This window comes from Rhinoraja longicauda, chromosome 2 (assembly GCF_053455715.1).
Source record: "Rhinoraja longicauda isolate Sanriku21f chromosome 2, sRhiLon1.1, whole genome shotgun sequence".
In the NCBI taxonomy this organism is placed as follows: Eukaryota; Metazoa; Chordata; class Chondrichthyes; order Rajiformes; family Arhynchobatidae; genus Rhinoraja; species Rhinoraja longicauda.
The window spans coordinates 92068036-92080918 of record NC_135954.1 but is presented as its reverse complement, the minus strand read 5'-3'; the positions used below and the strand labels follow the sequence as shown (position 1 = coordinate 92080918).

The window sequence follows — 12883 nt, the reverse complement described above, 5'->3', positions numbered from 1 at the left end:
CTGATTTTGTCTGCTATTACTGAAATCCATTATAAAAACACCCATAATAACGAGCGTAGACTGTATATTTTTTCTTTTTTTATAATCAAAGGAAAATTAAAATAAAAGGAAGCAAAAGTTTGATTCTACACATTACAATTGTTAATAGACATGACAATAGGTAAAGATCTTTTCAAAAAGCTACGAACCTGCAACCTGAACATTAAAGCTTAGTTTCTCCCCTGCTGCTTCACATATGTATTCACCTCCATCTTTTGATTCAATGTTATGAATGACAAGCTTTCGAATTTTACCATCAGATTCAAGTTTCATTTTTTTACTCTGACTGAGCAGCCTTCCATCTTTGATCCATTTGACCTCGGTTTTGGACTGTGACATTTCACAGCTGAGAGTGGCATTCTCTGACTGTAGGACATGTATCTCCTTCTTAATTAGATCTTTATTTGCAAACCCTGCTTCTATTTCTGCAACCAACAAAAATTCAAATTTAGGCAGATTGATGGGAAAAAATGGTAATCAGTGAACTCAAAATTAATAAAGATTTATTGGGAGAACTAATCATTTTGGGAAAAAGACAAGAGAATATACATCCAGTTACCTATTCGTAAAACAAATAATGGCCCTTTCGCTTCCATGAATAAAAGACCTAACATTGATTGAATGATAATTGAGAGCAACAAAGTCAGTAAACATAGTAAACTGGGTGAGCGCGCAACAATGCTCGGACAATGAGAGGCAGTAAACCCAGGATGAGACAAGATTTACTCCAACCATCTAGCGATCAAGCTCTAATACAACAAACTTTGTCCTTTGTTCCTGATAACCTCTGATTTTGTCTGCTGTTACTGAAATCCATTATAAAGACACCCATAATAACGAGCGTAGACTGTATATAATTTTTCTTTTTTTATAATCAAAGGAAAATTAAAATAAAAGGAAGCAAAAGTTTGATTCTACACATTACAATTGTTAATAGACATGACAATAGGTAAAGATCTTTTCAAAAAGCCACGAACCTGCAACCTGAACATTAAAGCTTAGTTTCTCCCCTGCTGCTTCACATATGTATTCACCTCCATCTTTTGATTCAATGTTATGAATGACAAGCTTTCGAATTTTACCATCAGATTCAAGTTTCATTTTTTTACTCTGACTGAGCATCCTTCCATCTTTGAACCATTTGACCTCGGTTTTGGACTGTGACATTTCACAGCTGAGAGTGGCATTCTCTGACTGTAGGACATGTATCTCCTTCTTAATTAGATCTTTATTTGCAAACCCTGCTTCTATTTCTGCAACCAACAAAAATTCAAATTTAGGCAGATTGATGGGAAAAAATGGTAATCAGTGAACTCAAAATTAATAAAGATTTATTGGGAGAACTAATCATTTTGGGAAAAAGACAAGAGAATATACATCCAGTTACCTATTCGTAAAACAAATAATGGTCCTTTTGCTTACACAAATAAAAGCCCTAACATTCATTGCAAGTCCATGTTTAAACATCGGTTTGCTTTGAGTCAGCCATCAATATTACTGGAAAAACTATCCTACTTACCACCAATCATAAAGAAAGTAATTTATCACTATGCATCTGGATGCTTCTCTTTCTGTTTAGCCTATTTCTGATTAGCCTATCTAATGTATCTCTCTCTAATCTCCCATTGCTTCAAAGTGAATAACCTAGCCTCACCATTCAAATTTCATGACAGAAATCTTTTATCCTTGGAACTAGTTCAATGATTCTCTTCTGCATTCTCTCTGGGACCATATTGTCCTTCCAGGTGAAAATTCGAATGAAATACTTCAATTGTTGTGTAATCATTATTTATAAAGATTCATAAGTCTATCATAAGTTCTATAAAAAGCCATGACTCAGTTCAAACTACACCCATCTTTACTCCCAGAAGCAGAGGCAGCATATATCTATCTTATCTTCCTCGAAAACTCCACCGCCCCTGACACAACACGCCATATCACAATGGCTGACCTCCCGATTAATATGAACCATTCACAAATCTGCCCAACTACTGAATCCTGCCACTGCTTTCCTGTTCTAGTTTCTAGACAAACGGCCAGATTTAAGACAGTTAATAAATCCCAAAATAACTAAACTATATGTTAACTGAATTGTCCTTTTTTTTAATGTTGCATAATTAGTAAGTTTTATTCTTATTCTTATTTCTTTTTTTTTAATTATAAAAGGAAGAATTTGAGTCTACACATTAGAATTGTTAATAGACATGACAAGGGTAAAGATCTTTTTAAATAGCTACAAACCTGCAACCTGAACATTAAAGCTCAGTTTCTCCCCTGCTGCTTCACATATGTATTCACCTCCATCTTTTGATTCAATGTTATGAATGACAAGCTTTCGAATTTTACCATCAGATTCAAGTTTCATTTTTTTACTCTGACTGAGCAGCCTTCCATCTTTGAACCATTTGACCTCAGTTTTGGACTGTGACATTTCACAGCTGAGAGTGGCATTCTCTGACTGTAGGACATGTATCTCCTTCTGAACTAGATCTTTATTTGCAAATCCAGCTTCTATTTCTGCAACCAACAAAAGTTCAATTTTATACAGGTTAATGGAGAAAATAAAATGAATAAACATTGAACTCAAAATAATGATTTGTTGGGAGAACTATTCAGCATATTGGGAAAGAGAAATTAAGTCCAGTTCCCTATTCTTAAAATAAATAATAGCCCTGTTGATTATGCGAATAAAAGACTAAACACTATGTTTAGAAGAAGGGTCTCGACCTAAAACATCACCCATTCCTTCTCTCCAGAGATGCTGCCTGTCCCGCTGAGTTACTCCAGCATTTTGTGCTCTTATGTTTAAACACCAGTTAGCTTTGAGTCTAACGACACTATTACTGGAAAAACTATCCAATTTAACACAAATCTATCACAAAGATAAGCTGTGCAAGAAGGAACTCCAGATGCTGGTTTAAACCGAAGATAGACACAAAAAGCTGGAGTAACTCAACGGGACAGGCACCATCTCTGGAGAGAAGGAATGGGTGACGTTTCGGGTTGAGACCCTTCTTCAGACTAGTTAGGGATAAGGGAAACGAGAGATAAAGACGGTGATGTGGAGAGATAAAGAACAATGAATGAAAGAAATGCAAAAAAGTAACGATAAGCTGTCTCTCTTTCTCTTTATCCTAAGTAAACATCCAATATGATCTGATGTATCTGTATCAAATCTCACATTGCTCCAAAGTGAATAACACAGTTTCACCATTCCAATTTAGTGGCAGGTTCCTTTCGGTGGAACTACTTCCATGAATCTTTTCTGCATCCTCTCTGGGAACTTGACGTCCCACCAGGCTGGTTCTCACCCCACTGCTCAAGAGACAATCATTACATTCAATTCAACCCCTATTCCAGTGCTGCAAATTTCTCAAACCAATCCTTTCCTGTTCACAATGCTTATTAGTAAATCTCCTTCGAAAGTTCCTCAATTGTGAAATTTCAGAGCATAGTATTTTAGGAATATAAATTTCCTGATTTTTAATATAAATATTTTGCAGGACATTTTCCAACATGGCACAAGGAAAATGAAAGCTAAAAGGGTGTATTAAAGGTATAAACTAAATCTTAAATATATATTACAAACTTTAGGAAGATGTTTGCAGCTCAACAGGGAGTTGTAGAGTTTCAGTAATTGAAGGGTTTCTTTCCAAAAAGGAGGAATGAAGTTAGAAAAAGTGTTAAGGAGCAAACTGTTCAATAAAATTGTAAATTGACATTTAACGAGGGTCAATTGTAAGACAGATAGCTAATGAGAATGTTAAAGCAGATCGGTCGATATGTAAAGCTTTTCAGGAAGGACAAAATTATTACAATATACAAATGAAACAAATAAAACAGAGGGAATAAAACCTGTCCTCAACTCCAAGACATTCCTTGCTCTCTGGTGTGCTCCTGCCAGTCTTGCCTACTGAACTTAATGTTGTTGACTCTTCTTTGTAAGATTTTATCTCCCTTCTAACTTATTTTGTTACAACTGCTATATAGTATAAGAAAATAACTGCAGATGCTGGTACAAATCGATTTATTCACAAAATGCTGGAGTAACTCAGCAGGTCAGGCAGCATCTCGGGAGAGAAGGAATGGGTGACGTTTCGGGTCGAGACCGTTCTTCAAACTGCTAACTGCTCATTTTCCCTTTCAGAGTGTTCTGCATCCATTCCAATACAACATTGACGTGGCACAAGGGATGTAACACACCAGCTGTGAAAGGAGTAACAAGACTGGGGTATTCTTAGAAAGTTACTAACCTTTAACCTGAACACTGAAGGTCAGTCTCTCCTTGTCTGCTTCACATACGTATTCACCTCCATCTTTCGATTCCACATTATGAATGATAAGCCTTCGAAATGAACCCTCTGATTCAAGTTTCATTTTTTTATTCTGACTGAGTAGTTTTCCTCCTCTGAACCATTTTACCTCTGTTCTGGATTGTAACACTTCACAGCTGAGCATAGCATTCTCTGACTGGCGAACCGTCACTTTTCTCTGAATTAAATCTTTATTGCAAAATCCTGTTTTTAGTTCTGCAATCAAGAAAAGTTTAGTTGTTACACTGCACAGAAAAGTTACTAAAATAAATATAATTAGTCAGCTGTGAATTCAAAATTGACGCAGGTTTGATATATACATATGGAAAAAAGGTGAATCTTATTAATTTGCGAAGTCTGAATAGACTCAAAATTCATATTAAAAACAGAGTATGCATGGAAACAAGCCCTTTGGCCCAACTCATTCATGTCAACCAAGAGGCCCATCTTAGCTAATCCCATTTGCCTGCATTTGTCCCATATCTCTCAAAACCTTTTCTATCCATGCATGTGTCCAAATGTCTCTTAAATCTTATTATTGAACCTGCCTTAAATTCTAGAGCAGCTCATTCCATATTTTCACCACCCCGTGTGAAAAAGTTGTTCCCCAGATTTCTTTTAAATCGTTCCCATCTCACCATAAATCTATGCCCTCTAGTTTTTAATTCAGCTTGCCTGACAAAAATACTGTATTCTTTCACTTACATATGCCTCTCATGATTTTATACACCGCTATAAGATCACTCCCCAGTCTCCCATGCTCCAAAGAATAATGTCCTAGCCTACCCAACCTCTCCCTAAAATCCAGGCATAATTCTCGTAAATCTTTTTTGCGCTCTTTCCAGCCTAATCACATCCTTCTTATAGCAGGGTATCTAAAACTGTACACAACACTCCAAGTGTGTCCTCACCAATGTCTTTTACGACTGATATACCAAGTGCGGCCTCATCAACATCTTGTACAAGACCCTATAACTGAATAATTTACCTTTCTTATCTCTCAGTAGCATTTCCAAACTGCCATTACGCTTTTCAGACATAGAAAGATGTGCAAAGTACTGTGTAAAGAGTTGCTGCCTCACAGTGCCAGAGACCCGGGCTCTATCCTGTACGGAGTTTGTACATTCTCCCTGTGAGTTTTCCCCAGGTGCTCCGGTTTCCTCCCACACTTTAAAGACATACAGGTTTGTAGGTTAATCGCCTTCGGTAAAGATTGTAAATTGTCTCTATTGTGTAGGATAGTGCTAGTCTACAGGGATCGCTGGTCGGCATGGACTTGGTGGGCCAAAGAGCCTATTCCATGCTGTATCTTTTAACTAAACACGCAAAACATTTCTGAGGGAAATGTTCTTGTAAGTTCTCAATATGGGAATATTCTTACTCAGCAATGAACACACCTTATCTTTGCACTTTAAGGAAACCAGTTGCAGTCCTTCGACCTTTGGATTGAAATTTTATCTCCATAATTTCTCCATCAGAAACACATTAATAGCATCTCCCAAGACATTCCTAATCCTATTAGTAGGTCATTAGAACATCAGGCCTGGCATTGACATTGTGGATAAACTGCTTATTAATATGCTCACCTTATTTTCCATATGCTTGGTTAAAAAGTCAATCTTGGATTTAAGTTTTATAAATGAACTATCATCAATGATTGATGATTTTTGTTAAGATGCTGCATAAACATTTAAATTTGGTTTCTGCCATACTTGCAAGGAAGTTACAGAAACGGAAAGGAAGTATAAACTAGAGATTCCTAATTTGCATTATGAAACACTATCTGAGAGATAATTAAAGCCTGAAAATATCTTCAAAAAATATAAAATGACAATTAAACAATGTGTGACCATCAATAACTACTGACCTGTAACCTCAACATGGAAACTTAATTTCTCTCCAGCTGTTTCACAAATATAATGGCCTCCATCATTTAGCTCTGCATTCTGAATAATTAGTTTTTGAATTCTACCTTCAGAAATAAGTTTGATTTTCTCATTAGGACTGAGAATTTTTCCATTTTTGTACCATTTGACCTCAGTTTTGAGTTGTGACACTTCACAGCTGAGAACAGCATTCTCTGCTGCTTGAACCTTCACTTCCTTCTGAATTGATTCTTTATTGATAAATGCTGGTTCTGGCTCTGCAAATTAAAACATATTAACCAGTTAGATATAGAATTTAAATAAATTTTAACCTGCCATTTGCAGGCTGTTCAGACACTTGAGCCTACTCTGATATTCAATAAAATAGTTGATGGTTTGACTGCATGAGCTCTGTATTCCCTCCCTGGTTTACACCTTGCCTCCAGCATTATAACAAAGCCAAATTCAAGCCTGAGGAACAGCACCTCATCTTTCGTCTGGGTATGTTGCTATATTCCGGATGCCCATTTTCTGAAAAACTCCCCTTTTCCATCAGTATCAGAACTGCCAATTTCTTCACTAAGTGTTCATTTAGTATTTTGGCTATATTTGTCCCTCCATTAGTGCATCCTGAATTGTATGTCACACATTCCTGCTATGAGCAATATATAACATAGGCAAAGAAATGTAATCACCCTCTAACAGCCTTATTTACCCATTTGGCTTTGTCTCTGAGATATTCCTTTTGCCCTATCTATCCCTCACACTTGTTTCTCTGAGACTTAAAATTACTTTTCACCAATCTCTTTCGCAGTTTTTTTGTAAGATCTCAGATCTGAAGTATTAAATCTGTTTTTCTTTCCACAGATGCTACCAGACCTGATTGTTTCCAGCATTTCTACTTTCACTACAAATTTAAAGCAATTGTCACTTTATTTTGTGTCATCTATGTGGTACTCGAGGTTTTATAAAGTGATGCATATGAACACTAGAGGGAGTGTTAGATTAAACATCCACAAATTATTAATTAGAACTCATCTAGAGCATTGTGACCAAATACGGGCACCTGATTCAAGGAAGGGTATCATAACATCGACGAGATTGAGGAAGATATTTACAAGAATTCAATCGGGGATGATGGACCATAGTTACGTGGGGAAATTTTTTTAAGTCCAGTTCACTCTCCAAAGAGGAGACGCAAGATTAAAAACCTTGAAAAGTTTTAAAAGAGGAAAAATAAGAAACCGTTTTCAGGACATAAAGGAACAGTAATCAGAAGTTACAATTTAAAATTACTGGCTATGAGGCAGAGGCAAGATATTAAGAATAGTGTGTCTAAGTCTATGTCCAAATGTTGTGCAGATCTTACTGCATGTGGGAACAGAGTGTTTTATGCCCAGAATCGAGCAAAATGCAGGCTCAAGCATTGGACCAAAAATAATTATTCTATATGATCTGGCTGTCAGCACAGTGTTCCTTATTTATATATTTAAATCTTGCATATAAATACCAGACTAAAAGGCACCATGAACAGCAGATGTCCCTTCACTGATTAGGTGGCTTAAAATAGCAGATTCAACTAATAACAAAAAGTGCCCCTACTAGGTAGATAGGCCCCTCTCGGTCATGGCTGACCATGGGTGATGCATCCTAGTTGGCTGCTTGCTCCACACCTCGGCCAGAGCAGCGTCGCTTGTGGCTGAAGAGACCAATGCGGGAGTGACAGTCTCTGTCGCAAAGGTCACAATTGTATGTGGTCTCTGGTCTGTTGAAGTTGCTGCGCTCCTTTCTGTGTGCCCGCTTGTCTGCCGCTGCGTTCATCAGTTTCTCGTCCCCTCGTTTTGAGATGTTGGTTCAGGGGACCTCTCCACCTTGTACAGTCAGCTGCAAGGCTCTCCCAGGACTCCATATCGATGTCGAGCGCCTTCAAATCTCTCTTGCAGACATCCTTGTAACGTAGCTGGGAGCGGCCGATGGTTCTCCTCCCAGGTGTCAGCTCTCCAATAGAGGATGTCTTTCTGAATCCGGCCATCCTCCATGTGGTGGACATGGCCCAGCCACCGCAGCCTGCGCTGCCTGAGTAGAGTGTACATACTCGGAACGCCAGCACGAGACAGAATCTCGGCGTTGGACACTCTGTCGTGCCAGGATATACCCAGGATACAACGGATGCTTCTAAGGTGGAAGGTGTTGAGTCTTCTCTCCAGTCTGGTATATGTAGTCCATGTCTCACTGCCGTACAGCAGCGTGCTGTTGACACAGGCTTTGTACACTGATATCTTTGTCTTCACTGTCAGCTTCGGGTTTGTCCACACTTGAGTTGTGAGGCGAGCGAGAGTTGTAGCTGCCTTCCCGATCCTCTTGTCCTCTGTGCCCAAGGAGAGGTTGTGGATGGTGGAGCCAAGGTACATGAACTGATGGATGGCATCGAGTTCGTAGTCGTCGATGGTGATGACAGGCGGTGCCTCTATATCGTGTTAACGGTACACGATAGCGTGACAATTTTAGGCCCACCTTACTCACCATTGTCCTGGGGTCTGTATTACCCACGTTTCATTCAAATTGGTCATATTTTAAAGTTATTGACATTTTAATTAAAATTTTAAAATTAACATTTCAACTTACCCTGGCCGTCTTCAGCATTCGACATCACAATGTGACCCACCTGAGTGACAGGAGTGGCGGCCAATGAGGGAGGGAGGGGGGAGCATGATGGCCGCTAGGGGCGAGACACATCAGAGTGGCGGGAGTGGCGGCCAATGAGGGGGGGGGGGGGGGGCTGCTGAGCCGTCCAGCTGCCGCTGCTGCTGAATAAACGAATAAATGCGCCCCCCCCCCCCCCCCGCCGCCAGGAGGACCGGCGCCCATCCCGGCATGCACCGCGCCTGGCCTTACTCCCGTGGTGCAGCGCGGCAGCAGAGGTTCAAACAAGATGGCCGTCGCCGCCGAGCTGTGTTTTCGACGTCACAATGGGAGGTCAGCGCGTGCGCAGTTGGTGCCCGTTAATCTAGTACAGATGTTCCCTGACTTACGACGCTTTGACTTACGATATTTCGACTTTGCGATGGTGCAAGTGGCGGGGGGTGGGGAGGGGAGAAGGGGGGGATAAGGGGGGGTTGAGGGGGGATGGAGTGGTTGAGTGGGTGAGGGGGGCAGGGAGGGGAAGGGGGGAATAAGGGGAGTTGAGGGGGATGGAGTGGGTGAGTGGGGGGGAGGGAGGGGAGGAGGGGGGGATAAGGGGGGTTGAGGAGGGATGGAGTGGGTGAGTGGGAGGGCGGGGGAAGGGGGGGAGTGGGGGAGGAGAGGGTGCTGGACCAATGCAGGAGAGGTTTGAGCCCAACAGGTCCACTCGGTCTAGTATAGTACTAAAACTCTCATCTTGTTTGTTCCGTTTGTTTGTTCCTCCCGTATGTTTGTTCCCTGTTGATCCCACAATGGCCACCGGGGGCGGGACCTTGCAGGGTGACGGGGGTGGCGGCCACGTGATCTAATACAGATGCTCCCCAACTTACGATGCTTCGACCTACGATATTTCGACTTTGCGATGGTGCAAATGGCGGAGGGGGGGAGGGGAGGAGGGAGGGTTAAGGGAGGTTGAGGAGGGATGGAGTGGGTGAGGGAAGAGGGGGGGACAGGGGGGTTGAGGGGGATGGAGTGGGTGAGGGGGGTAGGGGAGGAGGGAGGTTGAGGGGGGATGGAGTGGGTGGCAAAGGAGAGGATAAGGGGGGTTGAGGGGGGGTGGATTGGGTGAGTGGGGGAGGGGAGGAGGGGGGAGATGGGGGAGTTGAGGGGGGATGGAATGGGTGAGTGGGGGGGAGGTGGGGGAGTGGAGAGTGCTGGACCAATGCAGAAGAGGTTTGGGGGTTGAGGGGGGATGGTGGGAGAGTGACTGAGAGGAGGGGAGGGGAGGAGGGGGGTTGATGGAGTGGGTGCGTAGGTGAGTGGGGAGGGAGGTGGGGTGGGGAGGGAAGTGGGGAGGAAGGAGTGCTGGATCAATGCAGGAGAGGTGGGTGAGGGAGGGGGAGGGATAAGCAGGGTTGAGGGGGGATGGAGTGGGTGAGGGGAGGGGGGGATAAGGGGGGTTGAGGGGGGGATGGCGTGCATGAGTGGGTGAGTAGGGGGGTGGGGGGGTTTGCACGGAGGTTTGCCGGGCCCGTAAGAGAGATTTGGACTCAAGGGTCCACGCCCGTCTAGTATTTAAATAATAATGGCTTTTAGAGAGACATGAAGATATGCAGGGAATAGAGGAAAATGGATTACATGCAAGCAGAGATTAGTTTAATTTGGCATCTTGTTTGGCACAGACATTGTGGGCCGCAGGGCTTATACTGTTGTACTGATCCACATTCAATAGCTGGAACAGACATTTCGCACCTTGGTCTAATGCTGACCGAAATTACTATTATCTATAACTTCACAATGTTTTTTACTTGTCTTACCTTTGACAGTAACATTTATGGTGATCTCATCCTCTTTGGTTTTAAATACATAAGCCCCAGAATCTGCAGACTTTGCATTATGAAGCACCAGTCTTCGTGTGGTACCTTCTGATTCAGCATTTACAGCTTTGTTCAGTTTTACTTTCTGTCCTTTTCTATACCATGTCCCTTCTACAGTACTCAGTGATACTTCACAAACAAGGACTACCTTCTCTCCCACAATTGCTGAGTACTCCATTTGTGTTGTGGACTTCTTCAAGATAGTTGCAGATGGTTCTGTCAAAAGCAGAAGGAACAGAAATGTTAAGAGAACTGTTGAAGTATATTGCGACTAATCTTGAATATTTGAAATGTAATGTACAAATTAGTTGCTACCAATTTAACGACAATTATTCCTGACCTTAATAAACTAGAAATTTACATATTCATACTACAAATGTTCTCAGAGCTTCACACTTTCAGTGACTTATAATTAATTTAAATATATTAATGTATCGATATGAAGTCTATCCATTTAAAAAAACTCTCCATAATGTTTGTTCTTACATTGTAGTCCAATTTGAGTAGTATGTATCCAACTAGAGTATCCTTTCAGCCTAAGTCATCCATACAGACTGGTGCATAACCAAACTAGTACCAGTCGCCTGTGCCTGGCCCATATCCCTCCAAACACTTCCTGTGCTTGTAGCTGTTCAAATGTCATAATTGTACCCACCTCTACAACATTTTCATAAATCTCCTCGACATTTTTGCCCATTTAATGACATCCTTCTTTTAGCATGGAGATCACAACTGTACACAGTACTCCAAATGTGGCTTTAACATCATCTGGTGCACCTGTAACTAGATATTCCTGCTCTTGTACCAAATACACTGGCCGATGAAGGGAAATGTGTCAAACGCCTTCTTCATTACCTTGTCTAACTTTCACGGAACTATTCTGCAACACTCATTGGGGGTCTACCATTTATTGTACAAGCCTTACCCTGGTTTATCTTATCAAAATGTATACTCACTAACCGTGCCATCTACATTCACATTCAAATTGTTAAAATATATAACAAACAATAATGGACCCAGCATCGATCCTTATGGCACATCACTCGTTACAGGCCTCCAATCTGAAAAAGAAACCCTGTATCACCTTGTCTCCTACCTTCATCCCATTTTTGTATTTTCAAGCCACTTTTGTATCCAATATACTTTTTTCAAATCTTTCATTTATTTGTTCAATATCTTTAATTTCCATTTCCACAGAAATGTCACCTATTCCTTTCTTTAGAGATGTGGTATGACCCGCTGAGTTACTCCAGCTTTTTGTGTATATCTTTTGTATCCAACTACTCTGTGTGAAAGAAAGTCCTCCTCGATTCACTTTAAACATCCACCATTTTACCTTAAACTTATACCCTTTTAATTTTAGATATCCCTACAATTTGAAACAGACACTGGCTCTCTACCCTTTCTAAGCCCCTCATAATTTTATATCTCTCTTATTTGTTCTAGGGAACACAGATGCAGCCTATGCAATTTCTCCTTACAACTCAGGTCTTTCAAACCAGGCCAACATTCTTGTGAATCTTTTCTGCATTCTCTCTAGCTTGATCACTTCCTTCCTGTAGCATGCAGAACTGCACACAATGCTCCAACTGCGGCCGAACCAACATTTTGTACAAATGTAATATGATGTCCCAACTTGTGTGCTTTATTGCCTCAGCTAGTGAAGGCAAGTACACCATATGCCTTCCTCATCACCAAGTCTACCTGTGCAGCCACTTTCTGATAACTATGCACTTATACCCCAGATTTTCTGTCCAACAATACTCCCCAAGGCCCTGCCATCAATTATATGTTCTGTTCTTCTTTAACTTCCCAAATTGGATCACTTTTCACGTCTGAAATAAACTCAATCTGCCATTTTCTTGTCCACTTTTCCTATTGATCTAGATTATGTTGTAACCTAAGACAACCTTCTTTACTATCCACAATACTATCAATTTTGATCACTTCTGCAAATCTACCAATTCTGCCATCTACATTCAAATCCTAATTATTAATATACAATGACAAACAACAAAGGATCCAGCAAAGATCTATGTGGTGCACCATTAGCCATAGGCCACCAGCCCAGAAAACAACTTTCCACTATCACTCCAGGATATCACTGCTCCCTCCCCTGAACTGACTAGCCTCCATGTCGTTCTCCAAGGTAAATACAGATGAAAAC

The 12883-nt window shown here is 41.1% G+C and overlaps 1 protein-coding gene across 1 annotated transcript in view; it reads right to left on the bottom strand.

Moving 5' to 3' along the window:
* The window catches only part of obscnb (obscurin, cytoskeletal calmodulin and titin-interacting RhoGEF b), a 368207-nt gene that overhangs the window by 312005 nt on the left and 43319 nt on the right, over positions 1-12883 (bottom strand). The window contains exons 7-12 of the mRNA XM_078423526.1: positions 10657-10932; positions 6220-6495; positions 4293-4568; positions 2281-2556; positions 1017-1292; positions 189-464 (exon numbers count right to left, since the gene is read on the bottom strand). Of these exons, the coding sequence (XP_078279652.1) occupies positions 189-464; positions 1017-1292; positions 2281-2556; positions 4293-4568; positions 6220-6495; positions 10657-10932 (1656 nt within the window). The remainder of the gene's footprint in view (positions 1-188; positions 465-1016; positions 1293-2280; positions 2557-4292; positions 4569-6219; positions 6496-10656; positions 10933-12883) is intronic.